This window comes from Oculina patagonica, chromosome 8 (assembly GCF_052425735.1).
Source record: "Oculina patagonica isolate OP01 chromosome 8, crgOcupat, whole genome shotgun sequence".
Classification (NCBI taxonomy): Eukaryota; Metazoa; Cnidaria; class Anthozoa; order Scleractinia; family Oculinidae; genus Oculina; species Oculina patagonica.
In genome coordinates this window covers 27,894,280-27,913,363 of record NC_135765.1, presented here as the reverse complement: position 1 = coordinate 27,913,363, position 19,084 = coordinate 27,894,280, and the positions used below count along the sequence as shown (strand labels likewise).

The 19,084-nt window shown below is 37.3% G+C and overlaps 2 protein-coding genes across 5 annotated transcripts in view; both read right to left on the bottom strand.

Annotated features, from left to right (window-relative positions):
* LOC144663698 (uncharacterized) overlaps positions 1-7,548 on the bottom strand; it is a 37,399-nt gene extending 29,851 nt beyond the window's left edge. For 3 of the 4 annotated variants that reach the window (XM_078524729.1, XM_078524730.1, XM_078524731.1), the window contains exons 1-4: positions 6,622-7,548; positions 3,530-3,625; positions 2,775-2,894; positions 2,151-2,249 (exon numbers count right to left, since the gene is read on the bottom strand). In XM_078524729.1, the coding sequence (XP_078380855.1) occupies positions 2,151-2,249; positions 2,775-2,894; positions 3,530-3,625; positions 6,622-6,939 (633 nt within the window). In that variant the 5' untranslated portion in view covers positions 6,940-7,548. Of the gene's footprint in view, positions 1-409; positions 502-612; positions 759-2,150; positions 2,250-2,774; positions 2,895-3,529; positions 3,626-6,621 lie in introns of those variants that run through there. The other variant, XM_078524732.1, reaches the window with a different exon arrangement.
* A 4,622-nt stretch (positions 7,549-12,170) lies between these two features.
* LOC144663794 (uncharacterized) lies at positions 12,171-15,131 on the bottom strand. The gene is made up of 2 exons (XM_078524862.1): positions 13,595-15,131; positions 12,171-13,170 (listed from the first exon to the last, which is right to left on the bottom strand). Exons 1-2 carry the CDS (start codon positions 15,004-15,006, stop codon positions 12,891-12,893), a joined length of 1,692 nt encoding a protein of 563 aa, XP_078380988.1. The 5' UTR covers positions 15,007-15,131; the 3' UTR covers positions 12,171-12,890.
* Positions 15,132-19,084: the final 3,953 nt, after the last annotated feature.

Sequence of the window (19,084 nt, the reverse complement as noted above, 5' to 3'; positions counted from 1 at the left end):
TCTGATCAGTAAGGGGTTCAATAATAATTTATTAAGCTCAATAAGGAAATTGGAGTAGGTACACAGTTATACATGTATATGAACTATGGCAAAGGTGCAACTAAGATAATGACAGTATTATAGTAATACAATAACAAAATCAACAATCTTGTTTATCTCACATTCAAGCCTTGAATGTCAATGTAAAATTATATGATCATGAAATAAAGAAAAGTTAACTTTATAAACACACATGGCTGAAGTTGACTGTTTGTTACCACTGTCAGAACAAAATGGTCTATAATAGGTTATATGGTATGGAAGCATAGCTGTGCTTTTTATCTTATCAAGGTGTAAAGAACTTGCTACAAGTACCTGCCACAGGCAAAGCTGGGGAGTGTGTGATGCAGGAAGCAATCTAAGCACTTACCCCATTCAAATCTGTGGAAGAATCTGCCGATGTTTTAATGACACACTGAAGTTTTGTTTCTTCGCTCTGTTCCAAAACATCATTGCCTACCCCTGATTCAAACCACAATATATTCAACAACTGATCCTTTACAACAAGCCACTGCAACCAGTAAATCGATGAACAACACAAATTTTTCATCTCAACAGCGGAATTTTTTTTACCTTGCTTTGATAAATCTTGTCCCATGTTGGGATACTAGCAGCTTGCTTACAAACCCACACTATCGCCGAGAATCCAGGATGATAAATATCTCTTGTATTTCAAATGAAACTGGCAGTTTTAGTCAAAGCTGAATAATTAATGAGCTACAAGCTTCTCGACTTTCTCAGAGTCTTAGTCTAGTGTAATGCATGAACAATGTTTACTGAGCCAGAGAAAAGAGGGAAGGGTCTGGGAAGCAGTTTACATTCCAAGATGATAACATCAGAACGTATCTTATAACAAGGTCAATAAAACTGATAATCTTGGCAATAAGCCACAGAAGGAGGTAAAATCATAAAAACTGGTATCACCCGTTTAAATCACTCCATTTTGTACTGCTACATGTATGAAGCTAGTCAAAAAATCAACTTCACTTTACAGACTGATGATTGTTTTTTTTTTTTTTTCAAACCAAATTGTCTGAAATCTAAAATTATTTTCAACTGGTAAAAATCCTATTCACTTCTGCCAGGAATTGGTCCTTTTAAAAACACAATTGTATAGACAGACTTAAAACTTTTAATTTTCAAATGGGACCAACACCTAATTTCCGCTTACAATCTCAACACATAGCCAGCAGATAGGTAATGAGAATAAAGAAATTAATCAACTACATGTAGAGGATATTGTCTTGATGTGACACCAGATTCTCCCAACTAACATTAAAGGAATTGTATGAAAACAGGTAACAAGAATTTACACTTTCATGTTTCAGGATTGAAGAGTTAAAACTCTGCTGAATTTAAGTACAATATTGATGTTGAAACTTGTATTAAGATGAATTGATATAACAGGTGGGACGGCAGGTACTTGTAAGATGAAAGTAAACAGCTGATTAGCATGCAAGGGTTATACCAACACACATGTAAACTAATATTAAAATTGTTATCATGGTAATATTTATAAAAATCGTAATCATATTTAAAATAATTCTAAATATAATTATTATAATTAATTATACAATTACAAATTATTATATTATTTTCTTGAGTTGTGCTTTTAACGCCAACATGTATATATAAAATAAACTTATTGTAATTTTCCCTTTTTATGCAACATTGACTCTGAAACGACGAGCCAATAATTAAAAGTATATATAATAATATGTACTTTATAAAATTTAATTTCCAAAGCTGACTTTAACATTAGGAATAGAATAAGAACAGCTTTAGTTATTATTTAACAAATGGTATAAATAATTCTCAATCTCAATAAATTAGACATGCTTCAACAAATCATTAACTTCAGCATAATTTATTTTAGTTTAATAATAAATTTAAAGATACATTATTATGTACAGCCATGTAATAATTAAGGTGTAAATGTTGCGGTTTAAATTTGTTAATTAAAATTCATTTGATTTTCCCATGTTCCAGATTATAACAATGAATATAAGAGAAAAAAAATATTGTAGAAATCACTGAGGCAAGATAAATAGCTAGCCAAATTCAAATTAACCACAACATGTGCACAGAATTTGTACAAATATTGCCACTACCTTTCCAAGACATTTTGTTGACAAGGCGATCTCTGGGACACCAATAAACTGTACACTCACTTCCAATCTCGAAGGGGCAGTGCTCAACTTGAGGGCTACCTTGAATATGAACCAAAAACACAACATCAGTAACTGATAAAAAATAATTCATAGAGAAAGAGGGACATCAGAAAAATTGGTTTATTTACATTTAAGTTTTTACCTCTCGAGATGTACCACTCAAGACGTACAGTGTTATACCAAAAACTTCCGAAACTGACATTAGTTAAATTTATGGATATAAGAAAGATAATTTATTTTTAAAGTTGTTACCACTCAAGATATACCAAAAATTGCCAAAACTGGCATTAAATAAATTTATGGATATCAGAATTAAAGAGAATAATATTATTTATTTTTAATTTTTTACCTCTCGAGACATAACAAAAATTTCAAAAACTGGCATATTTCATGTACATAAATTTATGGATATCAAAAAGAGAATTTATTTTTAAATTTTTACATCTTGCTTGACGCAGACTTTACTTTTACCTCTCAAAACAAACCAAAAAAATTATTTTGAAAACTGGCATTAAATAAATTAATGGATATCAGAAAGAGAATTTATTTTTAGAATATTCTTACCTCTCCAGTCAGTCTGACCACCCGTACTTCCATATTAGTAGTTTTCGATCCATTACCAGTAAGATGAAGAACACGGACTAGGAAACCAAGATCCGCTGACTCCACATGAAATGTGATGCACTGCAAGTTGTTACATTGAAAAAAATTCAAACAATGTTTATGTCTACCAAAACAATGATCATAAAAAAAATTATAGCAGATTGTGTAGTTCCATAAATTATCCATACCTCCCCCACGGAAGGGATTTTTCTAAGACCCCCCCCCCCACCCCTCTGGAAATTCTATTTAAGCTTCATACATTTCCTTAAAGTTATTGGCCTTTGAGACCCCTCCCACACCAGGAATTTCCAATCCCTTCTGTGGGGGGAGTATGGACATTTTCTGGAACCACACAATGCACAATAAATCAGACTACATGAAGGCTGTATTTTTTTTAATTACATGTACCTTAAGTAAAATGCAAATATGAGAGTAGAGTTTGAAAGAATGCAAACATTCATGTACATTTGTACCCTTTATTCTAATTCAAAGATGAAATGTTCATTTATCGTGAACAATTGGGACACAAAAAAACTGAGTACCCAAGGGGAATTGAACCCTGTACCAATTAATAGGTGCTTTAACCTCTGAGCTACGAGAAACTCTTGGTGAGCTAGACCATTTACTAGGTTTGTATACAAACCCCCTTACATACTACAAGAATCAGCAATGTTGAAAATATTTTGGGAGTCATGGATACCAACACCTTTACCCACCTGCATATTGCCGCTAACACACAAACAGTAGACACTTGTTAGTTTAGGTGGCAGGCAACCTGGACTGAGACTGTCTATTATTATCCTCTGATCTTTCTACAACATACAAAAATACAAAAACAAGGCAGTAATAAGCATATTATTAGATGTAATAAAATTATATCAAACATGACAGGCAGTGATTCATCTGCATATCCAAATACCGAGGAAGAGAGTTGAAAACACAATGTGCAGCAGAGTGTTTTTAACAAAATTCAAGGTGTTTGGATAGCTGATGCAACACTGTCTTGAGTGTTTGATATATCTTCTCGATCAAAACAAAAACTACAGAGTACACGGAGAAATAAAATTTTACATATCTATGCTAACAGATATCTAACAATTATCCTGCGAAATCGCACTGACTATCGCCTGATACTTAGCCGATGAGGCCGTAGGCCGATTTTGGCTAAAATCAGATGATATTCCGCAAGACTGCTCAAGGCTGGAGACTATGGTTCCAATTTAGTCGCCAGCTCCAAAATTAAAGTCGCCAGGGCAACTAAAGTGGTCTTAACTTGGAGGGTTGTGTATATGTTCAGGTCTTCAAAAGCAAATCGACACACTCCAAAATTACGTACAAAAATGGCTGTTGAAAATAAATCTTCGGAAAACAAAAGTTTTAATTTTTCAAAAGCAGAACCGTAAAAGCACCCGGGAAAAATATTCTTTCTTTTTAAATGGAAACCAAATTATTAATACCCCAGATTACACCTACCTGGGAACAATATTTAGCTCGAATGGGGTTTCACCTCCTCAAAAAAGAGTTTAGTCGAAAAATCTAGACGTTCAGTATTTGCATTTAAAAGGTATATTGAATTCAACAAACTGTCTATATCCAAATGTAATTTCTTATTTAATGCTGTCTTTCTACCCGTTCTTTTATATGGTTCAGAAATATGGGGGGCATATGATAGCCTCAATCTTAACAAATGGGAGAAAGATCCTATCGAACGCTTTCACTCGCAATTTTACAAATCTTATCTTTGCCTTAATAGAAGAGCATCGAATGTCGCAGCAAGAAATGAAACCGGAAGACTCCCTCTCAAACTAACTATTTTCTCTAATACACTCAAGTTTTGGCTTCACTTACTAAACTTTCCGACTTCAAGCGTTGCCAGACAATGCCTTCAAATTTCAACTCAACTGGCAGACTCTGGAAAAAAATGCTTTATGCTCTCCATCTATGATATACTTAAACAATATGGTACCGATTTCTCTACTGATCTACAAACTATGATTGATACAAAAGGAGATAGATTAAAAACTAAACAGTGTCAATCCAAAATAATCGAAAACTTTAAAACTGGTTTAGAAATGCATCAACATGAATTGATTAGATGTAACAAAAAACTGAAATTTTACATGTACTCTACTTTCAAAACAGATGTTACTCCCTCTAACTCACTAGAACTAATTACAAATCTTAAACATCGACGGGCAGTAGCAAAACTTAGAGTAGGCAACCATAACCTACGAATTGAAACTGGTAGACATTCTTATCCTAAACTTCCTGAGCATCTGAGAATCTGTCAAAACTGCAGCTCAAATGAAATTGAAAACGAAGAACATTTTGTACTTAATTGTAGAGATATGATACAATTAGAAAATCTCTAATAGACTACATTGTTAGTAATTATTCTGATTTTAGTTCTTTAGATGCCAATCAAAAAATTATATTTCTCTTTAATAATATAGATGCCTTTCTCTGTAAAAAATTAGGTTACTTCATTCATGAAGCTTTTGCACTAAGAAATGAATCGACAATCGCAACAATTGTCAATTAGTTGATCCTATTACTTGCCCTTACATATCTTTAGATGTAATTCGTATTATTATTATAATCATTATTTTCCTATATTTTTGCAATACCATTTGTAATTGGGAATGCAAATAAAGTGTGTTGTTGTTGTTGTTGCATCATTAAGACCGGGTATCCAAAATTCCTTCATGGTTATGATTTTCTTTGTTTTAACTCGATGAATAATTAATGAGTTTGAGAAGTATTTAGCAAAAAGCTTGGAGTTGAAGGTTTCTATCTGCTGATACAAGCCAAGACCAATTGTCTAGAAATAAAATTTAAATCAGAGACAAGGCTTGTGAGAGCTATTAGGCAGGAGCCTGTAGATGGGGGGTTGTGGTATGTTTTGTTTATATACAAATTTACTATTTGCGCCTGAAGAGCTTAAGACTGTTTCCTTGACGATGGTAATAACAACTTTAAGAGGGTCGAGTTTATGGTCATTTTGACATAAAAACAACCATGAAAAAATTTTGAGGGAAAATCATTAGTTTTAGTACATAATTAAACCAACTTGAACGGGCCAATTTTGACATGTTAAAATTCATAACTTGGCTCGGAGGAAATAAAACAAAATATATCATTTATTTTAATCCCTCAACCTCAATATGCTATCTTTTGGTTTATTCCCCAAGCCTCAAAACCAAATTAGAATTTTAATAATATCAAAATGGGCCTATTTGCTTTCTCAGGAAATGAAAAATGAGAAAACCCCAGTGCACATGGTCACTGAATTGCAAAAATATGGGAAATATGGAAATCGGTTCTATCTCCATGCTACAAACAGTATAATTTTACTAAACAAGTCGCCACCAACTTCACTGACGGGTGGAAAATTATTGATTTGGTGGAAATAAGCACTTTACATGCTGTGACTAACTGAGCCTAATTCAATGAGTTTTCAAAAATATTTACATTTGAAAACATTTTCTAAATTAATGATTTTTTTTTTGTTTTATTTCCTCATAGAGCGCTCTGAAAGAAAGATAAATATATTACAGATTGCATCTCATCAAGGCAAGCCGAATGCGCTTTTGGTCTAAATTATTAAATCACGACTTGGTCGAATAACAAAAAAGCTTACAATAAATGATACATTGTATATATTAGGCACAAGACTAAAATATGTTATGGCTATATTTTAAGTGCTTTGAATGTTCAAGTAGTTGTGTAGGCAAAATAATATCAGGAGTGAATACAAGCCCTGTACTGTTAGGGAATAAAAAATAAATAATACCGATTTCAAATTTACCTTTTTGTCTTTTTGAAGTTGTTTATTTAAAGCTCGTATCCATAACTTCACAATATGCGGAGTTCGATCTTTTCCTTGTGCGTGAAGATAAAACCAGGCCAAAGTTGAATTCAACCATTCGCATGGTTCGATCGTTACAGCTCGATTGTCCTTGGTCAAAGTTCGACTCTTTCGCCCAGACTTATCGTCTTTGTCGCTATTTTTGCTCTTAAAAGGCCTTCGAAGAAACAGGACCACTAAGAACAAGAGTAAAAGATGAAGAAGAACCACGTAGACTTTAACAGGAAGCGACACGTCTTGCACGATCTCAACCGCCATCAAAAGAATTCAAAAGTCAGCGTGTTATAAATATCCTTGAGAGTGTACAACAAGCGTAGACAGTCTTGAAGGTAATTCAACACGCTACAAGCCATGGAAATCGAGACAGCGATTCTTGACTAATCCCGCCGAATAGCCATGGAATTTTATAGCGATGTCGCCTCGCGAAGGAGCGCGTCTGGTCTGTCGAATCGTTCGGTGGCGGGAATTCACGAATTTTATAATTTCCTTTTGTTATGTGTTGGCTAGTCGCGTGCAATCTGTCACATGGGTATTGTATTTAAATACTTTGCAGCCTTAAGCTTATTATTTTAGTCTTTGATCCAAATGCTAATGTGTCTCGACTCTTCATGAATATTTCAGCAAATCATTCAAACAAATCGATGCATGATCAATTCATGATCACTTCAAAAACTTGAACTCCCAAACTTGTCACCTTGGATACTTCGCGTTTGCTCATACAGCTCCACACTTTCGAATCATCGAGTCGTGATACTTTGGAAGGAACTTGAAAGAACCATTCTTATTTAACTGACCTCTTTCGTGCGCAGTTTGAAAGAAGATTTCACGAGGACTCCAACACATGCGATGACAGAACTTTCAAGCTCTGTCGTGGATTGGAGGTGGATTGTGAGGAGGTTGGGCACTAATTTGCATAGTTGGAAAATTTTGGTGGAGTGGACTTCGGAACTCTGGGTGAACAAAAGGATAAATTTTGTAAAAGGTTGCGTGTGTTAATTATTTTCATTGAGGAACGCGTACTAGTACTACTAGATAGTACTTAAATTGTAAAATAAAACTATTAAGTGCAAAGCTAGTACTTATTTTTATTTATAGTTAAAGTGGACTTCCTGCTTCCGGATTTCCGGTATTTACTGAAAAAGACAACAAACTCTATGCCCCACGCACAAAGAGGAACATCTTATTTGAAGGAAAGACAGAGTCGTTTACAGGTATGCAAGAAACTTTTCAATGTAATACAGTCAACTCTCTCTCAGACGGACACCGTCGGGACCGGCCCCAACTGTCCGACTTAGATATTTAAAGAGAGTCGAGGTAACGTGACACCAAAAGTTTTGAGATGATGAAGCTAAACGGCTATGCACAACGAATACACGTCTGTTTTAAGTCGCTTACTTTAGCAAAACCTATAAAGTGAAACGAAAATAATATCAGAAATTCAACTCGTTTACGCAGTGAAGTAACACGTTATAGCGGATTGTTTTTGATAAGTGGTATTCTAAAGGCGCTGACTTAATATGCTATATGTCGATACCAAGTTTTGAAGTATTATTCACTAAGAAAATAACTTTTTGTGCGTGTCCGTTGGCGGTTTCAAAGTGTCCGTTGTCCGTGTTAGAGAGGTGTTCGTCTTACAGAGAGTTTTGTTACAGTAAAATGACTGAAAAACGGCAGGGACCATAACCAGATGTCCGTCTTATAGAGGTGTCCGTTAACAGAGAGTTGACTGTATATCAAAAATACCAAAGCGAATGGGTCGCTATACCCATATGATAACCTGAGATCATGCCCTCCCTCCAGGGCGCTTTTCCCTTCAGAGCGTTCTGAAGGGAAAGGCGCTCTGGGAAGAGGTTGCCTAGGTTGCCAGGTTACCCGTGTGAGGGCGAACCAGACTGTGAGATATATAGCTCTTCCTTTCTCACGGTCGGTCGAGCGGGCGAAAAACCTAAATAAGCAAATATTTCTTCTCTCCAACGATACGAAAAAAGGGAGCAGCTATCTCTTTACCCATGAAAGTGACAAAAAACAACGGTAAAAGATGCTTTTCAAAAACGTTCGGGTAATTTTAACCGTTTACTTTACGTCTTGCCTGAGCTGTTTTCGAGCGAGGCCAAAATAATTATGCTTCAAGAGTACTGGCTAAGTTACTCATATTCAAGTGGTTTTGTGTTCTCCTAAAACAAAACCTGGTTTTCCGGGTCCGTGGTCAAAACGCACGAGACCTAACGGAGGGAGAAGAGTAGAACTTGTTTCGTTATACCGTTAGGAAGTTTTATAGATCTTTATAGGCATGCAATAAGTCAGCGAAAAATCGCTTTCTACCTAAACGTATTACTGTACAGAGGCGCGGTGGCCCAATGGTTAGTGCGCCGGACTCCCGATCAAGTGGTTCGGGTTCGAGGCCAGGCAGGGGTCACTGTGTTGTGTTCTTGGGTAAGACACCTTGCTCTCATAGGGCCTCTCTTCACCCAGCCTATAAATAGGTACCGGCGACATAATGCTGGAGAGGATACCCTGCGATGGACTAACATTCAGGGGGGGAATAGAATCAATCAAAACATGTACATAACATACCGTATTTACTCGAATAAGCGTCGCGGCGCTTATTAAATTTTTTGCACCTCGAGGGCGGCGCTTATTTGAGGGCGGCGCTTATTTAAAATTTGGACCCCGCAAAGAAATTCAATATTTTACAGTAATTGAAAATTGCATCTTTTGTTTGTCAGTATTCATCTTTTGCTGAAGTGAGAAGTGGTGCTACCTGTCCTAGCAAAGTTCAGGGCCTTCACAACATTTACAGAACTACGTATTGTAAAAATGTTGGATAGAAAAACTAATGGGCGAGTGGTAAAACAATCACTTTAAAAAATAAAAAATAAAAATATTTGTTTATAGTGGTCATGCACTTAGCTTCATATCTCAACGAGATAGCTAGTTTACAGGCATGCCACTGAAAAAGAGGAAACAAAGAATTTATAAATGAACATAACAGGGTTAAAAATCCCAACTGGCAGGAGGCAGACCAGTTGGCTATATATAAAGCGTGGTCGAGGATTTGAAGTCGGGACAACCGAGAAACAAATCCAGCTAGTGGCAAGGGCAGGCCTCGAACCGGTGACCTCCGGATTACAACACCAGCGCCCTAAACCACTCGGCCATAGGCCTTTCTCGATTATGCTAGCATTTTTTTCGGCATTTTTTGGGGAAACGAGCATTTTTTTCGTTTTTTCTTCAAAAAAGAATTGCTAGCATTTTCTGTCACTTTTCATGACTGTGATCCAGATTTTCAGCACTCAGAACTCAGAAGGATAATTAATCCTAAAGTTTCACAATTTTGATTACATAATTTGATTGTTTTCTGTCTGTTTCGACTGTTTGTGCGTTGTGTTACTTGTGTGTGTGTTTTTTTATTTTTTTATTTTTTTAAAAAAATTAATAATTTTTTTTATATTTTTTTTATAAACAAACAATTATTAAGTATCACCTGTTGTTGATATGAGCATATAATGTGAGAGTTTGTACGTTTTGTATGAAATAAAACAAAGCATTTTTTGGAATTCAAGTGGCATTTTTTAAGGAAATCAGGCATTATTTTAGCATTTTTTTGGCTTTATGCGAGAATTTCTCGTAGCATTAAATGCCAGTTTTACTAGCATAATCGAGAAAGGCCTACTCGGCCACGCTTGCCTCCGTTTAAACTTTGAACTGCAAACATCGCTTTTGTTGGAAAGAAATGTTTATTTAAGAGCGGCTTTGTAGTGCTGTTTTTAGTTAAACGGAATTTTTTAAATAAGCGCGGCATCGCGACTGCGGCGCTTATTCGGGGGCGGCGCTTATTAACTTTTTTGTCCCAAATGCGGCGCTTGTTCGAGGGCGGCGCTTATTCGGGGGCGGCGCTTATTCGAGTAAATACGGTACTTGAAATAAAAACAAAGCGAAGTTTTTTAACAATTTTTCATGACTATAACAAAGTTCGCTGGCAAATGCTATTTCTGAATGGATTTAGAAATAAGGAGATCTCAAACACAAAACATTGACAAGAGGAAACATCGCGTAATCCGGAGGTCACCGGTTCAAGAGGGAAACGAATAAAGCGCGCGTGGCATGTGAATTCTGTTTCGGAACACAAGTTGTCGACAAAATGAAGGGGGGTCCTTCTTAACTACAGATCTAGAGCAGTTCCTAAGGAATTTCTCAAGATCGTTTTGGGTGGCAAGTTATTTTGAAGCGTACGGCAATGCTAAACTGTGAATTTTTGGTGGGGAGGACAACTGTATTGAAAAAATTGATATTGCACGTGCTTAACTAGTGCCAGTCCCAAACCGCGCGCTAGAATTTGAAATCCCTAACATTTTTGAGAGAAATATAAAGTTCCGATTTTTTTCAAAGAATTAGAGATAACATATCTTTTTTAATAATCCTTCGTATGAAATTAGCATTTACATGTAAGTAAGGAACGCTACTGAAGAAAGTCCAATGATACGAGTCTTTATTACGCCATAACTTAAATTAATAATAATGCGAATTTCCTAAAAACCATACGAAGCATTAAGCACATGGACTTTCTTTATCTGTTGACACTGATTTAATTCCTATATCTAAATGCCCTTTCAGTTTAAGGGTTTTTTCTATTCTGGTCACGTGACTTGTCAAATATGGCCGTGTTTTAAAACTTTTGAAGCACTCTTCAATAGAACTAAGTTGTACGAAAATCTCATCCATAGGAAGTTCGGTTTCTAAAGTTTGACGGTCAGAAATCTTTCTTAGCAACAAAATTGGTAGTTAAGAAGGACCCCCCAGATTGTTGGCCGTGTGAACGAGACAACACTGAACTGAATTGGCAAACAAGTTGGCAAGAATACAGACAAGTTCTTTTTGTAGCCAACTTGTTTGCCGTTGTTGCGTAGTTCACACACACCAACTTGAGTTTGCCAACATAAGTTGGCCATTAGTGTGTCGTGTGAAGGCCGCTTAAGGGACGGAACATTATTTTTTGGAGGAAGGGGTATAAAATAAATTGAAAAAAAAAAGTTTGCAGGGCCTAGAAAGACACAATAAATTGTTTGCAAACACGATATGTATAACAAAACATAGGTGGAATTTCGAAAAAAAAATTTGCAGAGGAAATTTTTTATACCCCCTCCCCCCATTTGTCCTTATATAAAGGTGGATTTCCACTGACGCGTAATTTCTTACGCGCGTTTACGTGCGTAAAAAATAGAGACAGTTTCTGAACTACTTGCGTACACGTTTACGCAATTCGTTCATACGTTGTCTCTAAATTTTTTCACGCACGTCAACGCGCGTAAAAAACTCGCGTCAATTTCCACCTTTAAGGAAAAAAGCCTGTTTTCCTCGAAATATTGATAGACTCTTGGAATTAATTTTTGATATGTTACAGTATAGTAGACTGACAAGCTGTTTACGAAATTTAAGAAAAATAAGAGCGTTTCCAAGTTAATCAAGAATAAAAAAGGAATAAAGTTTTCAAAATTAAAAAGCTCGCTATCGTAGCCATTTGCGGAGTTCTTTTTCTCTTCAAAAATACTTAATAACAACTTTATTATCGTGTCAAACTGTAGTAGCTGAGGGGAGAAGTCCCCTCTACTAATTGTGGACACCTAACCTGCCTAACTAAAAACGTAATTAATATATATAAAATAGGAAATATTTTATATACATTAATAAAAAAAAACTTAATTACAACTATTAACAAATAAACAATCTATATATTACGCCATCAAAGACTTTTGAAAACTTAGTTAAAGCTTTAATTTGTTATAATATATCTACTGCCATTTGTAGGAAACTACAAGAAGTTATACAAAGCTTCAATCGTTATTTACTCTATGCTTTGTCAATATCAATAGGTCGTATAGTGTGATCGTCCGGTTGAGAGTAGATCTGAAAAGAACTGTTGTTGGTGACTGACGTTTCGACAACCTGAGCGGAAGTCGTCTTCAGAGAAAAGTGTTCAGAAGTCACCAACGATTAAGCAAAGGTACTACAGATCTTTCTTTACCGTATGTAGTGTCTGTTTTTCCCGTTTTATTGCTTATGGCTTTACACGTTTGCAAGCGAGCACTTTTGTCTGTTATTTTCGTGTATTCCACTCTGCAATTCTTGATATTTACTTCTATAAATTATACTAAAACAGTTCGTGTCGGTGATTATTCAACAATAATCAATTCGCCTTCGGAGAATAATTGCTAAATGACGTAAACCTTTCCCTGCGACAATCCATAAGCTACAGCAATACGTCCCTCAGAGGTCACTGTTATTCCACCAATGACGTAGATTCCAGTTTGTTTTTCGTAGATTTGAGTGCTGCGTGTAAACTCGCCATCTTTGGTGTATATTTCTACATGCAGAAGGTCTTTCCTTCTTTCTTTACTAGCGACGACGACATGTTCACTTGCCCGGTGAAATGCAATTCTTGAATGTGAATAACATCCTTTGAGTTTAAACTTGTTAAGATGGTCACCGTGCCCGGGGGGATACTCAAAAAAGTTTTATACGGGGAGGCTCCGCCCCAAGTTCTAACCCCTTACCCTTTTATATACCATTTTTGACAGAAATTGTACCCCTTTCGTATACCTTTAACTGAAAAAAGGTACCCCTTTCATATACCTAAGAGACATGGCGTGGACTTAAAATGGGACGTTTTCTTGTCATTTTTATGTAGCGCTTAATAAATTAAAATAATACAGCCATAAATTGCGTCTGTTCGAAATATTTTAATTAAAGGCCCTTTTAAATAGCCAAATGACAGATTTCCATACCCTTTCATATACTTAAACTCGTGAAATCCCTACCCTTTTATATACCTGAAGCCTGAAAAAGGTACCCCTTTCGGGCGGAGCCTCCCCGTATAGGCCATTATAGGGAGTACCCCCCCCCCGGGTCACCGTGTTCACTGAATATGTGAACACAGCTATCTCTGTCCACTACCATAACACGGCCATCATTAGCAGCAGTGATATCATACGTATACTGCAAAATGCCTTTTCCAAACTCGCGAACAAACTGTCCATCAGCCTCGTACACATCAACCACATCACTAGTTCCATCACTACTCGATACTAGTACTTTGCGACTGTCAGTGACTGTCAGTCTGCCAGGGCAGTCGTACCCTTTCCTCACAGTCCCCCTCACAGGAAACTTTTGAAGCAGGTCAGCGGTGTTGTTAAATTTATAAACTGTGGGCTGTACTGTGGGTTCAGCTCTCCCATCTCCAGGTTTTTTCATTCTGAGCAAAACATAGATGTTGTCATTTACGTCTGTGGCTACATCATCAACATCTACCTTTGCATTTACGTCATCAGCAGGGAGACTGAAACGACGTATAAATGCCCCTGTACTATCAAACACCTTCACGACGTTATGACGTACATAGTCGCCTACGAAGAAATTTCCGCTGGAGTTTGTAGCAATACCCCGCGGTTCCATCAGTATATGTTCCCACTCATCCAGATCTAGTCGAACAAATGACCATGTTACAGAACAGTGCCCCATGCCCTGTCTACGAAGAACTTCAGTAACTCTTTCGTCACGCAATGGATCAACTTTGTTATCCCCGATTTCGATAGCAGGCCAGTTCCAAAGATATACGTCTTTTCCGACTGTTTGCGTGACATCGTAGATGACACGATGCACATGACAGACACTGGCAATAATTTTGCCGCGTTCATCTTTGCCAAACAGACCCCTTACTGCCTGAATGCCTTTCTTGAGCTGAACATTAAAGCTATTCTGAACTGCTGACAAAGAGTTAAGTTCTTTAATGCACACTCTACATGGTGCTACTGCGTCGGCGGGATTGTCTACTGTCTCTAGTATTGTCGCCATCACTCTATATTGCAGTGCTAGAATGCGGTCAGATATTTCTAGAGCTTCATTTTTAAAAGCCCTTGTGGCTTCTCTGCGAGCATCTTTGAACCTCTCTTTTGCGTTGGAAAGCGCCCTCGTAGCGGATTCATCCAGGTTGGTAAGCTCCAAGGTTCTCATTCCTTCCGCAAGAGAAAATGCTTCAGCACAAGCTGCTTGTGTAGTTACCGCGCTGTACTCGCTTCTGGATCTTGCCTTAGCAAACATTTCGTACAGAAACTCAATTCCTTCCTCGAAGAAGCTGATACTTGCTAGCAAATCTTTTCTTGATAATCCATCCAACTTGGACTTGATATCGTCGATTTCGCGGACGATCAAACCACGAAATTTTTGATCTGTTACGTCGCCATCTTTCAGCTTCTCCGCTGCCTTATCTCTGCCTTTATTCACAAGCAAGCCGATCGTGGCTTTAAACACGGCTGTTACAATCGAAGACATAATCGTCAAGTGAAAAACGAACTCAAAAACGTTTGCGTGTTCAATACAAATGATCTTGTGATGGCGTGCCGTCGCATGTTATGAGAAAACATTCCAGGAATCAGGCATGACAGGAATCTGACAGGAATCTTGACCTGGATTTAACCTGCGATTAGGCGTTCTTTGTTTTCGACGCCTGATCGCAGGTTAACCTGGATTGGACTTCGCTGGAAGGGAAATCCTACAAATTATCTTTTCAATATTTCTACTCCCCCTGAATGGGATGCTAGTGCATCGCAGGATACCACCACGCCCCCCCCCCCTCCCACCACCACCACCACCACCACTGCACCCAGCATTATATCGCCGGTACCTATTTATACACCTGGGTGGAGAGAGGCACCATGAGAGTAAAGTGTTTTGCCTAAGAACACAACAAGGTATTATTATAAAAGTAAGACTAAAACTGCAAGGGACCGCAAACGATAATGCTGCTATTCGTAGGATCTACTGAGAGATCTGATCAGCAATAAGAACGAAACAGCTGTCCGCGGTTGCAATCTTGCTGTATCGGTTCCAGTCGTGGTGTTGTCTCGCAAAGCCTATTTTTCACGTAGTATGATCAGCCTTGCTTGCAGTTGTTTGTTATTATTATAAACCCCGACCAGGGCTCGAGTCCCGCGCGCTATCCAGTATAAGCCACCGTGCCTCCCGTCTTTTCAATTAACGCGATTTTAAATATTTTTATTTTCAAGTATTTTCCTCGTAAATACCATTTAAGTATTAAATTTAGCGAATATTTATGAAGTGAAACAAAACGAATTAAACAAGTATGTAGATGCAGCGATTCTTTTTGGCTCAAAATCCAAAACCGGAGCAGTTCAGATCTGACCTGGTCGATCGTATAAAGAAGAAGTTGTCTGTCCGTTCCCTATATTTCTTTTTTATGTAATGGTGGAGGGGGGGGGGGGGGGGCGGTGGCGAATTACTTAATCGATTGACCAATTGCAGCTGTCGAATTACAATTTCTTGTTCATGACGAAAAGGGCTAGGTTTGCGTTGTAAATTACTCTTCACGGTCTAGATTACTCAATCAATACGTATACGTTATAGAAATAAACGCTTAACGCGACTTAAATTAACGCGAATTAAAAATAGACATTACTTCCCAAAAAGAAAATTGACGCGGAAGAGGGAGTAATATTTCGAAATTAAAAATTAACGTGAGGTACATAAAGAAAAAAGTTTATTTCAACACTAGGCGACGGTAGTACTCAACTGTTATTTAAATTTTGCCACAATGAGTATTAAAATATAATAAGTTTAAGCCCTTGTATAATTTCGTCCATGAGCTGTTATATCCATTCCTTATTAACGAGGTATGTTCTTCATTCGCAGTTCAAATATATGGTTTTCATATATTCATAATTTCGTCGAAGTCCAGTCCATTCCGACTTTGTCAGTCCATCTTCAGCCACTGATCTGTAGGCTTTTGTACATTATGCTTTTGTTTTCCCACTAAAATGCTCCACCTTAATGCTCCATTTTTCCCACTAAAATGCTCGGTCTCCCCCCAAAAAGTCACTAAAATGCTCGGATAATGCTAATTATACAAACGGTTTTTTTATATATTAATTTTAGAGTTTTTCACATGGTGCCAATTGTCAACACTTCAAAAACATACAAGTGTTGCAAGTAATAACAACAACGTATACAAGTTCATAAAAACAGCCAAAAAACATAATCCTCGAAATCATCTACGAGGCCAAGTACAGAAAGTAGATGATTCTCTCCAGAAACTTATTTCTTGTTGACGGTTTTGAGTTTTAGTCTTCATTTTCTCTTAAAAAATTAATTTCTTTTTTTATTTTCTCACAAAAAAAATCAATTTTCCGGGAAAATTCCACTAAAATGCTCAAATAATGCTCAATGCTTTTACCTCACTAAAATGCTCGAAAAAATGCTAGCATATTGTACAAAAGCCTACTTATCTGACTGATCTTTGTCGAGGTGATGATTTACAGGTGGGCATTAGACGATATAAATAGAGCCGCAGATTTTAGGGTTACGTGCTTGTTTTCATGCCACTCGTGTTTTGTCAATTATCAAGTCAGTTAATTTGACAGCCTGTCAGTGATTTCAAGGGCTCTTTTTATGACTCACTGTTTGAGGATTTGACCACTGGATAACACAAATCTCCAGACAACCCAAGCCGATAGATTGTTATTTTGACTCGTCGATAGGCAGCTTTTGATATAATCAGAACAGAGGCTGCAAATGATCTCTTAGAAATCCTTCTATCCTTACAAATTGTAGAATTGAGCGCCTTCGCGAGTAAGCTTGTTTTCCAACCGATCATTGCGCTACGTTTTTTTATACAGAAATTAAGAATATTTGTTGTGACCATAGTAAAATCTATTTATCTTCTTTGTAAACATGGAATTCACACTATGTAACTTTATATGGAAACTTTGTGTTTCACAAGACAGAACTATTTAAGTTTTTGTTTCAAAAAGAAAACCAGACGTAATGTGAGTAATGTAAACATACCCAGCCTCTCACGCAGATGCCCTTTGGGCTCATCACGCAAGCTTACCTGAGCAGGAGGATATACTGTCGACCTTTTAATACGAAACTATTTCAATTGTCTATAGTTTGTTTGTTTGTTTTAGCAGGATTGTTGTGTCTTCTAGAAACACATACAGGAATAACTTTTGGTATAGGAACATAATTTGTGACCTTTGGCCAATTTTTGGCATAATTCTACACAATTTTCCCGGGAACGGTGCTTTTAGAAGAACAATTCAATGGGCCAAGCTTCAAGTGAGTGATCAAAACCTCATTTTTACGACCATCTCGTAAATGCGACCAACGACCACTATTTAGAGTCCCCCTTTATTTTTCATATACACTTACCATTTTTCTTATACCACTTCATCCGGGACCCGAGTGGCAGTATTTGTATGTCACTCTTGGGATCGATCTTGGAAGCGTCGTATCGTTCAGTGACGTAACGTTTTATGCCTAAAATGCCCCCCTCCCCCCCCCCCCCCCATCATAGCCCGATCAATTCACAGGCCATCATAAACAGGTTATTAAATCAGCAGTAACTTTATTTCTTATTGTTTATGCTTCACTTTACCTAGTTAACATACGGATGGCAACCAAGTTAGCTTTGTTACGTCAAGCAATACATTTTACAAGTCGTCGACAAAAGCTGTGCATTCCCCTTCAGAGGTCCCTTCAGAATTGGCAGAAAGTGATTTTATTTGTGCGTTTACTGAGAGGTTGCTGAACAGCGAAATCATTGTGCTGACAAATTTAGTGAAAACTTAATGCATACGGTAGTGCTTGTAGCACACCGTCAAATATAACTGAAACTCTTTTGAAAATGTAATTAAATTGTAATAGAAAAACTGTGTCACGCTACAAGGATGCTTCCATTTTCTACCAGTCACTCAGACAGTTGAATGCACTTATCTAATATAATAATCTGCTGGCGATTTCTACTAGTTTATTTAAATTTAAAATAGACTGCAATCATCGACCACTATATACCCTACTAGGTGCCTGTTCATAGGCTAGTAGTGGTGTTATTAGTGCACCATCAAATATAATATATCCAAATGACATGTTAGCATGACTGACCATTTTCTTATAGTCACAGGGCACAGAGGAGTCAAGTTTGTCCGCAATTCAAAATCTCTACCGTGCAAAACGACCTTCAAAGCGATCGTGTAAGCGTACGTGATACAAACGCCGTCATGCGATACTTGTTTGCAGATCGCCTGGTGATATCGTATTCTGACAATGGTCGCCTGGGGCGAAAAAATCGTCGCCCGAAGGACGACGATTACTGCTGGTCTTTCTGGTAACGCCCACAAACATTGCTGTCTGCGGATGTCACATGAGGGTACAAATACGATATCACCAGACCAGACCATCTGTAAACAAGTATCGCAAGACGGCGCTGTATCACGTACGGCTTACACGATCGCTTTGAAAGGCTTTTGAAGGTCGTTTTGCACGGTAGAGATTTTGAACTGCGGACAAACTTGACTCCTCTGTGCCCTGTGTTATAGTCAGAGATTCTACGCAT

What these genes read in the sequence shown, in the direction of transcription:
- LOC144663794 (XM_078524862.1), bottom strand. Translation starts at nt 15,006, where the DNA reads ATGTCTTCGATTGTAACAGCCGTGTTTAAAGCCACGATCGGCTTGCTT. An exon ending in TGTGTTCACATATTCAGTGA is followed by an intron (nt 13,171 to 13,594) that starts ACACGGTGACCC and finishes GTATCCCCCCGG; the next exon opens with GCACGGTGACCATCTTAACA.